Source organism: Mauremys mutica, chromosome 1 (assembly GCF_020497125.1).
Source record: "Mauremys mutica isolate MM-2020 ecotype Southern chromosome 1, ASM2049712v1, whole genome shotgun sequence".
Taxonomy (NCBI): domain Eukaryota; kingdom Metazoa; phylum Chordata; order Testudines; family Geoemydidae; genus Mauremys; species Mauremys mutica.
The window spans coordinates 319,757,743-319,779,314 of record NC_059072.1 but is presented as its reverse complement, the minus strand read 5'-3'; the positions used below and the strand labels follow the sequence as shown (position 1 = coordinate 319,779,314).

Here is a 21,572-nt window from a genome sequence, read left to right as displayed (position 1 = left end):
GGGAGGATGAGCTAACAATAAAAGGGGCAATGTCTGTGTGACAGCAGAAGTCTCAATTCACCACTTGCCTAGGCATTGTCAGGTGGCTGTGTTCTGCAGGCATCATAGCAGAGGTACATCTTTGTTATCTGAAGATGTCTAGCCTATATAAATGCATGTTTTTATTACTGTTTCATTCCTTCTTCCCTCCATCCTTTCTTCTGATTGCTTGTTCCACCCACACTCCTTATCTTGCCTTAATTAGGTGATTAGGTCTTTGGGGCAGGGGTTTGTCGAGCCCGTATGCTGACTGCATTTCAATAGAGGGTATGTCTACACTAGAGACCTTACAGTGACACAGCTGTACCAATGCAGCTGCCCTATTGTAAGGGCTCCCGGTGGGCCGCCGACATAGCGCTGTCCACACTGGTGCTTACGTAGGTCAAGGAGGTAGTTTTTTCACACCCCCGACAGACGGAAGTGCTAGTGTAGACAAAGCTATAGATTAATAAACTGTTAAGTAGAGCAGGTCAGCGGTTTTCTGACACAACATTTTTCCACCAGGAAATGCCTTTTTGTTAAAATCAAAATTTTTCCACAGGAATGTATCAACAGGGATGAAATTTTGTTTAGAAAAAATTTGGAAAAGCATTTTGATAAGGTGACTCAAAATATTTCATTGACATTTTTTGAACAGAAAGTTTACCCTTTTTTTTTTCAAAATTTGATCTTATCAAAAAAGATTTACATTTTTTGTAAAAGTCAGGATTGAAACAAAACTGTGACCTGAAATGATTTTTCTTCATCAAACATTTCATTCTGCAGGAAGTTTTGAAATGTTTATGTTCCTTCTAATTCAGAACAAAACCAAATATCATAGTCACAGGATTTCCCACAAACAAAAATTCCGAGTCCTGCACAGCTCTATTGTTAAGTCAATATTGTTAAAATCCTTTCATTCTCCTTCTCTCCCAACAAAGTCATAACTTGGTATGACCATCCCATTTGCTTCCTCTCATTCACTATGGGCCTGACCCTACAGTCTCTGCTCAGAGCCAGCTTGCACCTGACCCTCTTAAGGGTGCATAGGGAATGTTAAGTCTGTCTTTCCTTAGGGTGCACGATATTTCCAAGGGGTTGGACAAGAGACAGGGCCATTGTCACACCTCTCCCACTGCACTGATGCAAGCTGAGTGTGCAGTGGGAGTGCACTGGCATTGCCTCTCTGAGATGGGTGCACCTAGAGACATTCTCCTTGGGCAGGGTGGCTTTGTACCTCCCTCTACTCTGGGCTGTCACAATCAGACACACTCTAGCACTCAGGGGATACTGCTCTAAAACTGAACCGGAGTTTTACTGCAATAACTACTGCAGGATCTGGCCCCATGTTTGCTACCAATTTCAAATTAGCATTTCAAATGGCCAGCAGGATTTCTAGCTTTCCCCTTTCCACCTGCCACTAGAGAGCTCCATACAAAAGGGAAGTGCTGTATATTAACTAGCAATTATATTTGTGTGCATGTTTCTGTTACCGGGCATGGCCATGAGAACACTCCCTGAACACACATGCTGTTACTCTAAGTTATGCATTTAGAGGACGGAACAATCATTCTCCCTCCACTAACTATTCTTCTTGCCATTACAGTGAATATTCCATTATGGAAAAAAAGTCATATTGAATGTAACAGGGATTCAAGTAAGTGGGTGTACAGAAAGTTAAGTGCTCTATAGAAATCCCTCTGAGCACCTATAGAATTTTAAAAGCAGTGCCATACTTTCAATAGTTTTTGAACAATCTTATAGAAGGGACATAATCTCTATTAAATATTATACAATGGTTCAATAGCATAGACAAATTAGTTTTATGTTATATTTCATAAGACTGTTCCATGACTGTTTTCATCTCAATCATATCTTACGCAGCTCAGTGTTACTTTGTATACCAGTGAAAGAGAGGTAGCCCTGAGGAAATCCTGGCTCTGACAATGGACTTCCTCAGTAACCTTGGGCAAACTGCCTAACCTCTGTGCCTCAGTTTGCCCATCTCCAGTATGGGGATAATGATTGCCTCCCTCCCAAGGCTGTCTGAGGATTCCTTAAATGTCTGTAAAGGGTTCTATAAGTATAACATTCTCCCCCCCCCTTATCTTTTACTGACTGGTCTAACAGACGTTTGAAGACAAACTGAAAGACAAACTCTTCTGAGTACTCTGCTTATCCACTGTACAGAGAGAGTATACCGAAAGCAGTATTTGGGCCTTAATTTGCTATGAATGTAACCAAGTTACAGTTATGCAATTAGCCAGGAAAATAGCACATGCAATCAAATGAGGAGAGAATGGGACCACATGATGCTTATGTGCAGAAGGGGACTGATACAGCAAAGTCCTAAGCACTTCGTGTGAGATGGTGAACACGCTCAACTCTCACTGAGCCACACACTGATGTCTTACATAAGGGCAAAGCAACAATTTTTACTGACAGTCGCAGATCAATTATCCATGCACTTGGCTGCTTCCGCCCTCCCCTCAAACCTTCCTTATGCACTGGGTGCAGGGAACCCACTGTGCAAGGTCCTGCTCCACGCTCACGCGGATGAGCCTCTAACAGCTCCATTGCAGTCTGGGCTCTCCAAACCTGTGTGCATGGTCACAGTTCGCTCCATGGAATAAAGTTATTTAGCGAATGCAGTTGATTGACATTGCAATGTCATGGGAGTCTTGCTTCTATATTTCTAAAACCAAGTCTTGCTAGAATAAAACTAGGACCAAAAGAGGAACCATGTCAATATAGATCAATTTTGGCAGTCCAGACAATAGTGATTTAAAAAAAAAACCGAACCAAACCAGGCATACAAGTAAATTACTTTCAGTATGTGAGTTGGTAGAACAAGTTAGAGAACTATAAAATCTTGATAGCTAGTAATAAATGTTTCTTTGCCATGTGGGTTAAACCAGTTCAAAGGGAAAACTAGGATAGAGGCTTTTCTTTTTTTAGATACCAGCTGCTGTTAAGTGCAGTCAATCACTCAACCCCAAGTTAGAAGTGGAGTTTCATTTTCTTGCCACTAGGTGCCTCTGTTTGATCTTGATAAGAAACTATGTTCTTTCCCTTTTATAACTACAAATAAAGTAAGATTTACAGTAGGGTTAAGATTACAAGATAGGGTTTTCAAAAGCACTCAGCACTGGCCTAACTCTGCTCCCACTGGGGCCAACATGTAAGGCCCCAATACAGCAGCTGGCTGCACAGGTGCACACTGCCGCTCATGTGCTCAGCCAGTTGCAGGATTTCGGTCAAACACAAACACAACTATGCAGAGGAGGAGCTCATGCCATTCACCCTAATAGGAGTGGCCTGCCATGCGTCAGGGCCCTCAATGAAACCACACAGGTGAATCCGTTGAAGGAACAGCTGGGAAACCTTTACCTGAATTTTACTGAATAAATGATATTTTTCTTAAATTTCAAAAATAAATTCCAGTTGTTCGTTGTGATGGCACCACATTTCTGTCTTTGTAGAAAACTGGCCCTTCATGAATACAGAGTTATGGGCCTAATCCTGCAGGCTTCACTCAGGCCAAACTTTCACTGAAGCCAAAGGGAGTTTGGCATCTGTGAGGAGTCCATAACTGAACCCAAAGTTATCACCAACAGACGTGCCTTTGTCCTGGAAATACAGACACTAGGTGCCAATCTCCTATGGGCTAGAAAACAGTGGTTCTCAACTTCCATCCCGCAGGCCGTGTGCGGCCCAATCAGCATATAGCTGCAGCCCATGTGACATCCTCAGGGCCATACAGGCAGTATATATATTTTGTGGATGCGGCCCACATAACAGATGGAGAGCTGCATATGTGGCCCACAATAGTAAATGGGTTGAGAAACAGTAGGCTAAACTGTGGCAGGCCCTTGCTCAGTTGCATTGGATGGTGGCCCAAGAAATTTCCCTTTCTTACATGTCTGACACAAGAATTGCTCCCTGCGTGTGCATATAGGGGCACACCTCATCCAATAGTGGGCAAAGATGCAGAATTGGCCAAATGCCCAGAGGGAACAGCCAGCACCATTCTAATAGCACACTCCCATCACAGCAGGCACAATCCCTCCCTGAGCTGTCTGTGAGGTGGCAGCAGCTCTGAGCTGCTGCTTATTCAAGGCTGTGCCTCTAAGGCCCAAACTAGATGTAGAAAGACAGGCGTTTGGTCACTGCTAAAGTGATGTGTTGTTCAACCAACTGCTTTTGAGTTTCAGTGAATAGAAAAATCTTTTTATTCATAAGGGGTAAAATTCATGCTGGTGCATGGGTCCTGTACAATACCCATTGCACCAGTTAAGCCAGAGGCTGTGCTGGGGTGGGTGCAACAGGTAAATTAGCCGTGCATAGGAGTCTCTGCACCAGCTCTGACTATACTGGCATGCAGGGGAAATGGCCCCAAGATGTAGGCTTGTGCAGCTCCAATGGCCTGAAAGCCACATGGAGGGGGCACAGAAGGGCAGAAGCTGTTTTTCCAGCCCACAAACTAGAATCCGCAGCCATATCAGAACAGTTTGCAGCCTCAGGGTTCTCTAGGACTCTTTGCTGCTCCTGGCTTCGTAAACAGCAGCAGCTGCCAGAAATGCCTTCTTCCATCTACAACTGGCCTGGAAGCTATGCCTCATCCTGCCAGGTGCTGACCGGGCCCAATTATCAACTAATTTGTGACCCACCCCCCTTCCAGGCTTAACTACAGAACACTGTACCGGGGAATGACAATGACAGCCTTGGAAAATGTCCAGCTGCTTCTACATGCATCCCAAAACTGCATGGGGCTTTAATTTCAAATGTTTGTAACAATAAACATCAAAATGACAAGAAAAGAACCCAGATTAAAATATGGGAGAGGGATCTGGACAAAGAAATTGATCTGGATCAGTGGGTCTCTGTATGTGAAAGGGGATATCCATCTTCAATTTGTGTAGCTCATAAAGAAATTCTTTTATAAATTGCCACATAGGTGGCATTTGACTCCAGATAAGCTTCATCATATTTTTGCTACTAGGGAGGTGCTGTGTAGAAGGGATTGCAAGAAGAGGGAAATATACTTGCACCTGTGGTAGCTGTTTCCAGGAATTAGTTTTGGGAGGAAATTATTAATGAGATTAACGTTTTATGAGGAAGTTACAGGTTCCTAGAGATCCCCTGACCTGCTTAGTTGGTGCTTTAGTAAAAGAGCTACATTTTTTAAAGAGCAACAAATTACTTTTTTTTATTTTTAGCAGCAAGACTTTGGCTTGCACATGACTGGAAAAATGTGACTCCTCTTCCTCCTATGGAATTGTGATATAGTAAAATATGGACTGTCCTTGTGTACATACTTGGTGTGACATCTTTTCTATTACAAGAGAAGCTCCACAAAGGGCAAGTGTTTAGAAGTGTGGTCACCGTTTTTACCAACTCAGAGGAGAAGGGCTCTCCAGCCAGCAAAACATAATCTTTAGCCTGATTCTTTGACTATTAACCTGATCTTGAATAAGTAATGTGTGATGTAGTATACTAATGTTTTATTGTAACTTTGCCTTAATAAAAAGTTTCAAGATGATCTCAATATATTGTGATAGCATTCAATTTGTATTTTTTCCTTAAAGTCAAACATACTTAAGAGCTGTAAGCTTCTTGAGCTACAACGGATTTGGGTTTTGATGCTGTGTTCCTTGCACACACAGGACTCCTGTAGATTTCACTAGGACTTTTAGGTACACTCTAAATGCAGGATTGAGCCCCTAGTCTTTTAAAGGTGTTGCCTATGGTTTTTCTTAGGTATAAGAATTGGATTCATCTTGGACTGGGGTGCTGGAACAATTTGTATAGTGGAGGTGCTGAGAGCTATTGAACTAAACTATAAACCCTGTATATAATGGAAACCACTTCAAGCCAGCGGGTGAGGCAGCACCCCCTGCACCCTAGTTCCAGTACCTATGGTGGGAGAGGTCTCTTAGTATATGGTCATACAGTGTAGGTTGTTCAGTGTTTAGCACAAGGGTTTCCTGATTTCTGTTAGGGCCAATAAGCGTTATTGTAATATGGACAATAAATAATATTTCTGACCTCAGCCAGGTGAGTGGTATTCAAATTTTGATTTCAAACTCAAAAGCAGATGCAATTCTCCACATTGTTGGTACTTTAGAGGGATGTAAAAGTTCTTTATTAAGACTTCGCATGATGTATTATATGTTTTAGAATACAGTGGCTAGAAGCTACTGTTTATGTGACTTGGTCTCATATAAGTGGGAAAACATTTTGCAGACAGGACAGTGGAAAAAGCATCAATTTCATCTCCACAAACGGAGCTGTCCCCAAGACAAAGCAGCCAGGGCCGTCGAGAGAAATTTGAGACTGCGGTACATCATGTTCACTGGCCCCCCACCCCCCATTTCACTTTATTTACACAGATGTTACAGACATTCTCCCCCCCCCCCCCCGAGCATGGGACCCTGATATAATTGCCCCCCTTTATCCGCCTTCTCATCAGCCCTGTAAGCAGCAGTGGAGATTATGGACCCACGTACTAGGTTGAAATTAGGAGAAAATCTGCTTAAAAGGGACAAGATAGTAAGAAAAATACGTATCTTCAGTCACACAAAGTACCGTGATTTCTGACTCTTGATTTCTTCTATGTAAGTGGGAGCAGTACATCTAGAAATACTTAAAATAGACCTACCTACTAGGCAGGAGCCAGCAGAAAAACCTGCCAGAAACATGTTATTGTGAAAATGTGCCTTCAATACACATTCACTCCATTTATGTGCTTCTTGAGCACAGGAGAAAGCCAGTCTATAAAGTTCCTGGTGGCCTAAAAACAGAAACATCTGTTCGAGTCAGCTTGCTTGGCTGAATATAGCAGCAGGAAAGCCCAACTGATTAACTCTGTCCTCTTCCTAATGTGTTTTTGTAGTTAACAGAAATCCCTATAAAGGTCTTTTAAGGATACTGACATCATTACCAGCCAGACATAATTCTGTAAACAGAGAGATCCAGGAAATATCACCCTACTTACTAGTTACCAATGGTATCTAGTTTACACAATTCAAATATATTTCATCTGCCATCACCTACCTGTGAGACAAACAACCTGTATTCTAATATAGAAAGAGAGGGAGAATCAATGCATTGATGAAAAGAAGGATAAAAATGGTAGTACTGAGTGGGGGAGAAGGGCATTGGGAGAGCTCTCCAACCTCACAGCCAGATCTAAACTGTAGAAAACAGTGCAGTGGATTAAGGCAATATAGTAAATATAGGAGGCAATTCACATCAGAGCCAAGTTGATCCTTCTCAATGTAAATAATAATTACATCTCTTCCCCCTTCTTTCTTCTATATGTATTTTCTTAAATGGATGCTGTTGGTTTTTTTCTTAGCTTTTTCAGCTTGAACATGAGGGGTCAATATCTCAGCAGGTGTAAACTGACGTGTCTTCACTGAAAGCAATGAAGTTACACTGATCTATGTCAGGTGAGAAGCTGGCACCATATTTGTTAACATACTGATATCCACCAATCCAGCATTTCTACTGCACACACACAAGGGAGTGATTTGTTGGAGAAGGACTGCAGTGCCAGGCTAATGCCATTGATCTTTTAAAAATAAAAAATTATGGGGAAGAATTTAAGGGGAAAATGTATGTGAAGAATTATATGGTCTTTACAAAAAAGTAATGGGTCAAATGTTGGGCTCTTATTCCACAACACTTTAAAATTAATTATTATTGACATGTTCATGGTTCCATAGTTAAGGGTGAGTTGAGTTTTGCACTGAAAGCAGGGATTTGATCACTTGATTATGTATGAAGACTAAAGGGTATCATCCCTAAAATTACAACATTTAATCTTTGAGCCAAATGAGTTTTCTGAGAATTTACAAGTAAATCTGCTAATTAGTTTATTAGTTAAAATTAATTTTAAAATTGCCCATTACGAAATTTAGTACCCAATGTCAAGTCCTTTGTCTGGAATTTTGAATTAACTTTGTAATAGAACACCACAGATCCTTCAGAATTCCCCTATAGTGAAATCTTGTGCATAGGCTACATTGAGGGTGGGAGGGGCTTTGTGTTTTTTTTTCCTAATAGGATTACAGATAATTTTTCCTAGTTACTCTTCATAACGGAAAGTTTCTCCACCAGCAGGATCTGATGAATAATATATCTACAACAGGGAATACCCTGTAAAATTGCAGGCTTTCAAAATGGCTGATACCACCCATCCTTCTCAGTTAATTGGGGTCACAATTTACCCACCGTTAAGTGGCCATTTTGAGAGAGTGGTGTATATCTTCCATTGTTCTCAAGGGGATGCAGGCCACAGGCTGCTCTTAAAAAATGGCCCCTGGTTTCATGTTCATTGGAAACAATGAAAGGTAGTGACCAGTTTCAAAGAAGGCACATTGTATTGCTTCCTGCTGTTAGTGATACAATAGAGGAGGAGGAGGAGGAGGAGGAGGGGGAGGGGATTAATGCATCTTTACAAAGTAGGTCAATCTAATCTGGAACCACAAACCTTAAAACATCTTAATCATAAACAGATGGTTATTGCATGGTGTCACTGAAAAGCAAAGTTAAAGGTTATCTGGGTGTCCTAATGGTGCATTTCCACACCTCAAAATGATTTATTTTCAATTTAACTTTAACTCTGAAGTTCTTGGGTTTCTAACACCTGGTTTTGGAAACATTCCTATAATGTATTCTGCAAGTTACTGACATTTACTCTCAATCTTCATCTTGGTTTTTGTTTGGAAATTCATTGAAGGCCCAATTCTGAAATTCTTATTTATGCTTAGTAGTTTTGGACAGGTCAGGGCAACTACACCTGTATGTCCCCTTTGTGGTCCAGCAAAGGCACCCAATCTCAGGCTTCCAGTTCTGCACTGTTACCACTTTTGGGTGGAGACCGACATCTCTCTACGGGCCATTCCCAGGCTGCACAGTTCCCTGCCTTCACTATGTATTTTCCAGCCCAGACAGATTGCCCAAGGACACCTGCTTGCTTTCTCTGCAGAGACTGATAACTGAAATATAAGTTACAATACAAATCTTTCTAAACAAGCCTACTTTATTCTTAAGGTAAAAGGCATTAAAAACCTACACACCTGCTAATAAGCTTACTAATTATCATCCCATCCTAAGGGTTTCTTTGCGGTTACAAGTTCATCACAGCTTCAGCTGAGAATAACCACACAATCTTATGAGGCCTCAGTAGGCCCAATTCTCTCCTAAGGATTGGGGCCTGGCCCTCTCTGGACCAGGGGTCCCATCTGTTTGCTGTATCAGGAAAAAGGCCCTGAGTCATCTTAAACCCAGACTTTTTATCCAAAAATCTTTTCTTTGTTGGTCTCTGGAGAATCCAGTTTGAGCTAGTATATGCATATCTCCCCAGGGGATGCTTCAAAGGCTGATAAGGAAGTTCATCACCTCCCAACTAGAGAAGGTACACATAGTGCAACACCACATACACAACTGCATTTTTAATACAATATACCCAAAGGTATTAACCCTAATTCAGTAAGGTTTAGCTTAATTCAGTTAAGTGTATGTTAATTCCATAAGGTTTCTTTAGGATATTGTCAGTCTGTCACAATTCTTAATCACACAAGTGGTTCCACTGAGTTCAATGGCACCCTCAAGTGCTACTCAACATAAGGGTTGGGGAATCAGGCCCTAAATATTTGTCAAGCTTTCTTTATCAGGCTGAAGGGAAACACAATTCCCCTTTAACATTCAGAAAGTGAAAAGTTCTATGCTGAGTTGTGCTGGATCAGTTCATTGAAATGCCACGAAAATTACCTTAGGCACTGGGAGAGGGACAATTTCTCTTGCTGCCATCTGTCAGAAAAATATTTTCCCCTTTTAATATTTCTTATAGAGGAAGGTCCCGCCAGAGCTTGTACTCACTTGGCAGTATGAAGCTTTTTAATGTAAAGCCTTTTGTCCCTTAATCAATGGCATACTGGTATATAATCTAATCTCATGTAAGCAAATAAGAGACATAATTAGTCTCATCTCATCTTCTCCAGCTCTGTCCTATCTCTATTACTCTCTCCCCTTTTATATTCACCCTACTGTTTCAGTACCTACAGTATTCTTTAAATCTCCTGTTAACTATTCAGAGATGTTGCTTCAAATACACTGGAAAGTGGTGGTGTGTAGAACAGAAAGAAAGTTTTAATAAAACAAATATTATTCTTGGCAAGTAAAAAGAAAAAGTAAGTTTCTTTGCTATCTTCTGGGAACTTCTATAATAAACAATAATAAATAAATAATAATAATGTATTATTTGTACACCTTGAAGTCCCAACCAAGATCCGGCCCCATGTGGTGCTAGTCACTGTACATGCAAGGAGACAAATCATAACCCAAAAAGTTTATAATTTAAACAGACAAGGCAGACGATGGGTGAGAAAAACAAGGAAGTATTATCATCCCTGAACAGAGGCATAGAGAGGTTAATGACTCACCCGAAGTCATGCAGGAAATCAGTGACAGAGCTAGGAACTGAATTCAGGTCTCCCAAGTCCCAGTCAAGAACCTAAGCCTGACCTGAGAGATGCTGAGTTTTGTCATTTCCTTCACATTTTGAGGCCCTATGTGGCAGCCACAAATCTTCAGTCCAGAGACAACAGAATGGGATGCACTTTGGAGTCTGTGAACAGTGATGCCTAATCAACTAAACCAATCACTGTGGTATGACAAGAGGAATGCCCTTCCCTTAGGGGCTAAGTGCTTCAAAACTCCAGTGAAAGAGGGACTGGGTAGAAACCAAACCCTGGTCCTCCACAGGTAGGGGCAGACTTATTGGAAGTCTTTTGATTTAGAACACATTTTTCAGATCAGAAAATTTTATTACTCCACAGATTTTTCCAATGTTTTCCCTCTGTGGACCACTGGCTAATAGAAAGAGCCTCTCAGAGACCAGTTCAGTAATTCCCCCTAAGCTTTGTGAGACACCACTTCTAGAAATATTGCACTAGTCAGCATTATTGGGATAGGACAAGAAAGGAACATTTATACTAATGATTTCCCATCATCCCTCCTCTAGCAGGGTTTTCTTTTGCCTCACCTTGTTAGTAGAAGTTAGAACCATACATTGATATGTTGACTCATTGCTATTGAGATACTGTGGCAGGTGCAGCTTGCCCTGCATATAAGGGATGTGAGACGGGCTCTGTGGAAACTAGGACAATGCAAATACTGGAGAAAATCAATTGGAGAAACAGCCAAGCTATGCAAGGAAGTTTAGGCTGAGGTTTATGCTGTGCTATTATTTTTGAGTTACCAATAAAACCAAGCTACCAGAAGGGGATGAGTTTAAACACTCAGAATCTGTGTCCTCTTTTGAAGATGAGTTATACACTCAACCTATCTATTCACCAACAAAAATTTTACTCCTGCTGATTTTAAAAGTCTCTATATAGAGATATAACTTTATGTATATGAGTAGGATGGCCTTAAAATTTAAAGTTTGACAATGAACTGAATGACTTTGTCAGTAGATTAAACAATGCTAACTGCAAAATCAGATTACAATCCAAGATGGCTAATACATGAGCAGACTGAGAAAGGTATAGGAAGACAAACAAAATTTGTTTATTGCATGAGTAGGAAATTAAGGTGACAACCAGGGTTATTCAATATAGCATGAGCTCTCCTAGGGCTGCATAACAAACACCCATCCAAGAAAGAAAGCTTTGCTGGTGGATTTTTACTAACTACAGCTCAGAATATAAAACATTTTAATTGCAACATTTGTTTCTGTTTTATAGCATCTAAAATTGGGTACATGATAACAATGGAGAAGTTAAAGTGTGTAAGAATAATCTTAAACATTCAGCTATGGTACCTCAAATCTTCTTATGTGAAAGGCCTGTGCCCCATGGCATTGCTTACCCCATACAGCTATCCTAACTTGTGGTGGTAACTGGTGTTTGAGGCGGTTTGTATAAATAAATACATACACACACACTGTATTTTGCACCCCAGGCAGGGAGTTTGCCCAAGGATTAGATAGCAGGTAATCAGGCCCCTTCTTGAACTAGGCACATCAGGCACCCCTTGACTTTCTGCACCATTGATCCAACTGCTGTTAACACACCTTCACCCAGAAACTGTTACAAGGCATGTTGACAGAAGGAGCCACTGATAATTCTCTACACAGGCGGCTCATGGCCGCTTCCTGGCTCCTCCAACTGCTATAGCCAGTCGGGGAACAGAGCAGCGGAGGCTGGACTCGAACCCTGAGCTGCAGGCTCCCAACCCTCTCCCCTAAGGCAGGTCTCCACCGCCCCCCTTTAACACGGACTTGCCCCTCCCGCTCCCAAGGGAGAGACAGATAGCGGGCTACAGCGCCTGCGCACACTCTTTTATCCCAGGGAGCGCCGCCTCCAGGCTGCGTCCTGACGCTGGCTCGGGAGCACGTGACGCCCGCGGGCCGACGCGCCTCTTTGGCACGCGCACACAGCCCAGCAGGGGCTAATCCAATAGCAGCGCACAGAGGTCAAGCGGGCGCGCGCCGGAAGATAGGAGCCGAGAGGGGACACAAAGGAGACGCCGGGCGGCGCCAAGACTAACAGCGCATCACGTGGTGTCAGCATGGCCGGGGAGGAGGAGGAGGAGGAGGCTGCGGCGGGAGCGGCGGCCGAGTGCGTGCAGAGCCGGCGGTTGCCTGTGCGGGGCCTCGTGGGGGAGTCGAGACCCGCCGCGGACTGCGCCAAGCGCTTCATCTGCTCCTTCCCCGACTGCGAGGCCACGTTCAGCAAGGCCTGGAGGCTGAACGCGCACCTCTGCCGGCACACGGGGCAGGTGAGAGGGCGGGGCCGGGGCTGGCACTGGAGGGGGCGGGGCGAGGCCGCTCTCCTGGGCTGGGCTCTGCTCAGTGTCTCTCACCCCAAGAGCCCAGGGCTGTGGGAGCCTCTGCCTGCTGCGCTGCCCTGGCAGGGTGAGGCTCTGGGCCGACCTGCCAGATGAACCAGGCCTGGCTTGCTGCCACCTGGGGCTGCCCGTGGGCAGGGAAGCTGGCAGTCTGCATGGTGCAGCTGGCATGGGGCTAGCAAACGTGTGCTCTGAGCCTCATGCCTCTGCCCGCCTGAGAAACTGTCGCAAGCTGCCTGAAGTGCTTTGAAGACAAGTTGCCAGCACTGCTCACATAATCCCATAGAGCCCCCAGGACTGGTGTGTGCCAGGGGCCTGTGCCTCAGATGTGCAAGCTGCCCTATTGTGTGCTTTATGGGACCCTTTCCCCCCCCCCCCCCCACACACACACTGTAACATAGCCCTGGGGAGGGGCAGCAGTGTCTAACTGGGCATTTTGCAATGGCATAAGGCAGGAGTTGAGGGAGATCAAGAAACTTTAGGGCAAGGAGCTGAGCCTTCTCTTCAAGGCGGTGACTTATTTCAACAGGAAACAGTTCAGAGGAAATGATGCACTAGACATGCAGCACTTACTGAGCACAGCTGTGTAAATGGGCATTGGGACTCCTGGGTACCATTTATAACTTTGCTGGGCAGTATCAAGTTGGAAATCCACTATTTTCACCTGAAAAATCTGGTGTCTGCTGTTGTCACAAGCAACCGCTGTGATTACTGTGAGTGAGAGAGAATAAAAAACTCCTTGTTTTTCTCATTTTATTTTGAAGGTTTGGCAACACTGTCTAGGTTTCACTTTTATTGAGGGTACACACCCTTCCCTAGGTTCTGCATGAGGATGTTTACCATTCATAGTAACAGTAGAACTTAAACTGGAAGTAACCAAGTCACAGACAAGAGTGTGAATTGGGGGGGGGGGAAGGGGTGACTGAGCATGTTTGGTGATGGTATGCTCAGATTGGTTCAGAAGCCCTTTCTAAACATAACAGAAGAACACAAACACTAAATTGCCCTTTAAATTAAAAAGATTTTTAAAAAATCCTGGTATAAGAAAGGATATTCTCTCAGAAAATTGAATTTAAAAAATTGTCACTTAAAAAAAGCCCCCGCTCACATTGCACTTTAACCTGTCTGTGCTTTAGTCTTCTTATCTGTGAGGTGGTGGTACGCTTCACTTGGACCCTGATCCTTCAATTGACTTTGAACAGATTCCCTCTCCTGTCCTTTTCCCCTAGTGAAATCATTTGGGGCTCCCTGGGTTTGCATAGTCAATTGCAGGATTGGCAACATATCTCCACAGCACTTTACAAACCTCTGATAATTCCTCAAGCTCCTTGGGTGAAAGAATCTATAGAAATAGAAAGCATTGTACCATGTTAATAGCCTCCAGCAATTTAAAAGGACGCTATCTATTTGAAATCTAGTTAGTTAAAAGTAGATCCAGGTCCTTCAGGTGTCTGCCCTCCTACCAAATTTTGTGGCTTAACCATCAAACTTCCCTATTTTATTTATTTTTAAAGTGTGTGTGCTTTCCCATGTGGCTGTATGGAAAAACCAAACAAAAAGAGGAAACTAACTTTAGTAAAATTGACTATATTCAAAATGCTGTCAAATACACAATGTAAACAAAAACTGCATTAGTATTTTTCTCTCTTTCAGTTAAACTATTGTAAGATCACCCTGTGCTAATTCTGAAACATTAATCATCTTGTAAGAAACTTGTCTGAACTCTAGAAATAAACTCAAAGGCTTATGGGTACAGATTTTTGGCATTTTCTTAAATTAAAAAAAAAATCCAGATTAAAGTTTGAGACTCTTCTTTTTATCTAGGAAAATATTTTAAATGGGTTCCCATAACATTCAGTGTGCGCAACCTGAGGATATAAAAATGCTTTAATTGTCTTAAAAAAAAACCTTATGCACGCTAATGAATATTTTAAATATTTTCTGTAACTGTTAATGGTTTAACACCGACTAAACCTGTGCCCTGTATGCTTTGATTTTTTTCTCATGGTTCTTAAATGCACTGTTTATATGGGGAAAAAAATCACTTGGTTTCATTAATATAAGGGCAGCGTCTCCTGAAAATCAGTCTCCTAAAATAACGTACTTTTATGATTTTTTTTAAGCAGTCTCTCTCTCTCTCTCTCTTTCTTTCTGTCAGAGACCATTTATTTGCAATTATAATGGTTGTGGTAAAGGTTTCACCAGAGACTTTCATCTTACCCGCCACTTTCTTACGCACAGTGGGGAAAAACCATTTGAGTAAGTATTGTACTTGTTTCCTTCAGGCGCTGAAATGATGATTAACTGCTGTCCTACAGAAACAAACTAAAAAAGAAAACTTACATTCAGGAAAGCCAAACAAAGTATAACACTAGTATGATTTCAGTGTCATAGAAACCAACACGAGCTGGCATGCTGCTTCAGTCTAGTGAGCCATCTAGCTTGGTATCCTGTATCTGGTAATGGCCCATACCAGATGCTTCAGAGGATGGTGGGGTGGGAGGAATCCATAGTAGATGTTTATGGAATACCCTGTCCTTCTAGCACCAAGCAGTTAGTAGTTGGCTTGTGCAATGATGCCTGAGGGTTCTAGTTTATCTAATCTAAGGTAACTTTGCATGTTCTCAGTACAAATACCAAATCCTTTACTGGAATCCTACTAAGCTCTTGGCCTCTCCTTGCTGTCATTTAAACTTTCCTGTACTACTAAAATCTTCCGAAATCACTCCTTTATTTTTGTAATATGTTAAAAATGCATATTGCTATGTACAAAATTTTACATGCCTGACTAACTAGAGCTGGGTGGGAAATTGTTTTCCCGTCCCAGGAGAATTTTTGAGGTTTCATAAATTTTTCCTGTTGCGTAAGCAGATGAAAAAGATGTTTTACAGGTGTTTGTTTTCTTTTTTGTCGTCCCCCCCCCAATGAAACACCTTTGCCTGATTCAGAGCAGGGACTTGACCCTTGGTCTCCCACTTTCCAAGGAAAGTTTTTAATCAAATCTGGTAAATTCCCATGAAGGTTTTGGTTTAGAGAAAATGACAACAAAATCATTTTGTCAAAAAATTCCCAACTAGTTCTATTACTAATACAAATGGGAGGATGTAACTATGTATTTCTTACTCTTAATGAGGTCACTGAAGCAACTGCGTAAATAAACTTACCAAATAATTCTCTTACATTTTTTGCAGCTGAACCAAATTGAAAATGCAAAACCATATTAACTTGGTCAGTCAGGACTTTTGTGCTAAACAGGATTGGGCATGGACAGAACTTGGAATACTAAGAGAAACAGGTTCTGTAGGATGTTGGTGATTCAGCTGCTAGTATTTTGTCTTTGGCTCACTTCTTAATTGAATGTCCCAACATAGCTAGGGAGCACTGCTGCTGAAGGGCCCCTCTTTCAAATGAGACATAAAACAGAGAACACTGGTGATTGTGTAAATTTGTAGTGTTACTCTTCGCTGTTTAAACTACCACATATTGCCCCGTTTCAGTGGGTGAAGTGACTTCTATATAGGTTGAACTCTCTTGGAGCTTTCAGGATGAAAGAAACTGTACAATGATAAGACTGTTTATTAAAAGATTTCAGGAATTTTTAATACCATAATACTATAAAGCACTCCAACTTTTCTAACGCTAAGTACAAACTTCCAAGAATTGGTGTGGGTATGTGGTGGTCTGGGAGCCAGGAACCCCTAAATTTGAATTTTTGTGCTGACAGGGATTTCCACTGTAGCCTTAAACGAGTCACTTATCCTGCCATTTTATCTTTTAAAATATAGATAATACTCTGTAGGATGGTTGTGAGGTTTGATTAATGTTTGTGCAATATTTTGAAGACGCTGGTACGTTCATTTAAAAAATATTGACTTATGTGTATATAAAGAATTAAACTTGTTGCTCTAGCTCTTTCCCTTCACTCTCCCGATTATCTGAATACAGTATTAAGAAAATATAATTTATTTGCAGGTGCACAGCGGATGGTTGTAATCAAAAATTTACAACAAAATCAAACTTGAAGAAGCATGTTGAACGCAAGCATGAAAATCAGCAAAAGCAGTATGTAGTAAGTAACTCTTTGCAGCCTCCACTTAATTTAGTTAACCAAATATTTCAGACCCTGGAAACGTGAGTGCATGTTCAAATGTTGTTATAAAAAAGACGGTTACTCACCGTTGTAACTGTTGTTCTTCGAGATATGTTGCTCATATCCATTCCATGTAGGTGTGTGCACACCGCATGCACGTTCGTCGGAAGACTTTTACCCTAGCAACTCAGTGGGTCGGCTGGCGCCCCCTGGAGTGGCGCCACCATGGCCCCGGATATATACCCCAGCCGACCCACCCACTCCTCAGTTCCTTCTTGCCGGCTACTCCGACAGTGGGGAAGGAGAGTGGGTTTGGAATGGATATGAGCAACACATCTCGAAGAACAACAGTTACAACGGTGAGTAACCGTCTTTTCTTCTTCGAGTGATTGCTCATATCCATTCCATGTAGGTGATTCCCAAGCCTTACCTAGGCGGTGGGGTCAGAGTGAGATGTGGTGGAATGTAAAACCGCCGAGCCGAAGGCCGCATTGTCTCTAGATTGCTGGACCAGAGCGTAGTGTGAAGCAAACGTGTGGACCGATGACCAGGTCGCTGCACGGCATATCTCCTGGACCGGTACGTGTGCCAGGAAGGCGGCTGAAGAAGCCTGAGCCCTGGTAGAATGGGCAGTGAGATGGCCCGCTGGGACATGGGCCAAGTCATAGCACGTACGGATGCATGCTGTTAGCCAAGAGGAAATCCGTTGAGTGGAGATGGGAAGGCCTTTCATACGGTCCGCAACTGCCACGAAAAGCTGGAGGGACTTACGGAAGGGCCTTGTGCGGTCAATATAAAATGCAAGCGCCCTGCGGACATCTAGGGAGTGCAACCGCTGCTCCCGTAGAGATGAATGAGGTTTAGGGAAGAAAACTGGGAGGAAGATGTCCTGATTGGTATGGAAGGCCGAAACTACTTTAGGGAGAAAAGCGGGATGTGGCCGCAACTGAACCTTGTCCTTGTGAAAGACAGTGTAGGGTGGGTCTACGGTGAGTGCTCGGAGCTCGGAGACCCTCCTGGCCAAAGTAATAGCCACCAGAAAAACTGTCTTCCATGAAAGATATAGGAGAGAGCAGGTTGCCAGCGGCTCAAAGGGCGGACCCATAAGCCTGTTCAGTACTAGGTTAAGGTCCCAGGTAGGGGCAGGACGACAGACTTGAGGGTAGAGGCGTTCCAACCCCTTGCGGAACCTAGCAACCACCGGGTGAGAGAACACAGAGTGCCCACCCTCGCCGGAATGGAAAGCGGATATGGCCGCTAAGTGGACCTTCAGGGGAGATATGGCGAGGCCTTGCTGTCTAAGGTGCCAGAGGTAGTCTAGAATGACTGGAACGGGGACCTCCGAGGGCACAAGAGTCCTTGCCGCACACCAGACCGAGAAACGCTTCCACTTGGCCAAGTACATGGACCGAGTGGAAGGTTTCCTACTACTGAGCAGGATGTGCTGCACAGGGGCGGAGCAGCGCAACTCCGAGGTGTCTAGCCACGCAGGAGCCACGCCTTGAGGTGGAAAGCCGGGAGGTCCGGATGGCGGAGACTGCCGTGCTCCTGGGTTATAAGGTCCGCGCAGAGCGGGAGGGTGATCGGTGGAGACACAGAGAGGCTGAGCAGCGTGGTGTACCAGGGCTGCCTGGGCCACGCTGGAGCAATCAGGATCAGATGAGCCCTGTCCTGTCGGAGCTTCAACAGAACCCTGTGAACTAGTGGGAACGGGGGAAACGCATAGAGCAGTTGGTGCTTCCACTGAAGGAGAAATGCGTCCGAGATCGATCCTGGTGAGTGGCCCTGGAATGAGCAGAACGCATGGCACTTCCTGTTCACGCGCGTCGCGAACAGGTCCACCCGGGGAAAGCCCCACTTGCGGAAGATTGCATGGATAATGTCCGGTCTCATGGACCACTCGTGGCACAGGAAGGATCTGCTCAGCCGATCCGCGAGAGTGTTCCGAACTCCCGGGAGAAAGGATGCCACCAGGTTGATCGTATGTGCTATGCAGAATTCCCACAACTCGATGGCTTCTAGGCACAGAGGGGAGGAGCGAGTCCCTCCCTGCTTGTTTATGTAATACATGGCCATTGTGGTGTCCGTAAAGACGGAGACACAACGGCCTGACAGAAGCTTGAGGAATGCATGGCATGCTAGGCGAACCGCTCTGAGCTCCCGTACGATTATGTGAAGGGAGAGTTCCTCTGGCGACCACAGGCCTTGGGTGCGCAGGTGGCCGAGGTGGGCTCCCCAGCCGAGGGATGATGCATCTGTGGTCAAAGACAGGGTGGGCTGCGGCGGACGGAACGGCAACCCTGCACACACCATGGAGGGGTTCAGCCACCAGTCGAGGGATCGAAGCGCACTCGGCGGAACGGTGACTAAGGTGTCCATCGTGTCCCTGCTTGGACGGTATACCGAATGGAGCCACGACTGAAGAGGGCGAAGTCGGAGCCTGGCGAATTTGGTGACGTACGTACACGCCGCCATGTGGCCCAGTAGAGCAAGGCAAGTGCGGACCGAGGTCGTGGGAAAGGCCTGAAGGCTGCGGATGATGGTTGCCAGCGCCAGGAACCTTGGCTGAGGAAGACAGGCCTTGGCCAGAATAGAATCCAAGGTCGCTCCTATAAAGTCCAGCCTCTGAGTGGGAACCAGGGTGGATTTGTCTACATTGAGCAGCAGGCCGAGGCTCGTGAACAGGTCCTTTGCCACTCGCACATGCTCCCTGACTTGATCCCGGGAGGCTCCCTTGAGGAGCCAGTCATCCAGGTAGGGGAACACATGGATCCCTTGCTGACGGAGGTGGGCGGCCACCACTGCCATGCACTTCGTAAACACTCGAGGCGCTGTGGAGAGGTCGAAGGGAAGGATCGCAAACTGAAAATGCCGATGGCCTGCTACAAAGCGGAGGTATGGCCTGTGCGGAGGAAAAATGGCTATATGAAAGGAAGCGTCTTTCATGTCGAGGGCAGCATACCAGTCACTGGGATCCAAGGACGGGATAATGGTCCCTAGGGAAACCATCCGGAACTTTAACTTTATTAGGAATTTGTTGAGGCCGCGTAGGTCTAGGATAGGCCTGAGACCCCCTTTTGACTTGGGAATCAGGAAGTAACGGGAGTAGAACCCCTTGCCCCATTCCTTCCTTGGCACCTCCTCTATTGCCCCGATGTCGAGAAGCGTTTGGACCTCTTGTAAGAGGAATTGCTCGTGAGAGGTGTCCCTGAAGAGGGACTGGGAGGGAGGGCGGTAAGGCGGGGTTGAAGCAAACTGGAGGTGGTATCCTTGCTTCACGGTGCGCAGGACCCAGATGTCCGAGGTCAGGTGGGACCACTCAGAGAAAAAATGAGAGGCAGTTGGAGAAAGGAGGGAAAGGATCCTGAACTGGAAGTGGTATGCTGTCCCCAGGCGCGCCTTCAAAAGGACGACTTCGGGTCCGGTTGCGGTTTGGAGGGGCCACGATTTTGGCTGGATTGAGGGCCCGAAAAGCGCCTGTGGCCTCCGCGTCCTCAGCGTCTGCCGAAGTCTTGTCTCTGCCTAGGGACAGAGTACGGGCGGAAGAGCTGGGGGCGATAGGTTCGCCGCTGGGTCACGGGAGTATGCATACCCAGGTTACGCATAGTAACCCTATTGTCTTTTAAATTCTGGAGTCTGGTGTCAGTTTTCTCCGAGAATAAATCCTTGCCCTCGAACGGCAAGTCCTGAATGGTATACTGGAGCTCGGGCGAAAGGTTGGAAGCCTGCAGCCAGGAGATGCGCCTCATGGTAACATCGGCCGCCAAGGTCCTGGTGGCGGAGTCCGCCGCGTCCAGGGAAGCCTGCAAAGAGGTCCTGGCCACCTTTTTCCCTTCCTCAAGGAAGGCCTTAAACTCCTGGCGGGAATCTGGGGGAAGCAACTCCCGGAATTTAGCCATCTCTGCCCAGGTGTTATAATCATAGCGACTCAGCAGAGCATGCTGATTCGCTACGCGCAGCTGCAAGGTGCCCGCCGAATACACCTTGCGGCCCAGAAGGTCCATCCGTCTGGCCTCCTTGTATTTTGGAGCGGGGGCCGGCTGTCCATGGCGCTCCTTATCATTGACGGACTGGACCACCAGGGAGGAAGGAGGAGGATGCATATACAGGTACTCATACCCTCGGGATGGCACCATATATTTTCGCTCGACTCCCTTTGCCGTCGGCGGAATAGATGCCGGCGATTGCCACAATGTATCTGCCTTAGCTTGGATTGTTTTAATAAACGGCAGAGCCACTCTGGTGGGCGCGTCAGCCGCCAGGATGCTGACTACAGGGTCCTCGACCTCTGGGACCTCCTCCACCTGGAGATTTATGTTGAGGGCAATTCTCCTGAGGAGGTCCTGATGTGCCGCAAGGTCTACTGGGGGCGGGCTCGAAGACGATGAGCTAGCCACTGCCTCATCTGGCGAAGAGGAGGACGAGACGTCGGGGGCGAGGGCATCCTGCATCTGCTCCTGGTCTTATTGAGGCTCCTGCTCAAGGTGCATCGGTGAGGTGGATGCCTGAGCTAACTGGACGTCCATGCCAGCTGGGGGAGGACGACTAACCGTAGCCTCAGGGGCACGATGCTCTGAAGAGGCGGCCCGCGAGGGAACCAGAG

At 45.1% G+C, this 21,572-nt stretch overlaps 1 protein-coding gene across 1 annotated transcript in view; it reads left to right on the top strand.

Annotated features, from left to right (window-relative positions):
- The first annotated feature begins 12,436 nt into the window (after window positions 1–12,436).
- The window catches only part of GTF3A (general transcription factor IIIA), a 15,963-nt gene continuing 6,827 nt past the window's right edge, over window positions 12,437–21,572 (top strand). Inside the window, exons 1-3 of the mRNA XM_045017033.1 lie at window positions 12,437–12,810; window positions 15,038–15,138; window positions 16,852–16,948. Coding sequence (XP_044872968.1) covers window positions 12,601–12,810; window positions 15,038–15,138; window positions 16,852–16,948 — 408 coding nt within the window. The 5' untranslated portion in view covers window positions 12,437–12,600. The remainder of the gene's footprint in view (window positions 12,811–15,037; window positions 15,139–16,851; window positions 16,949–21,572) is intronic.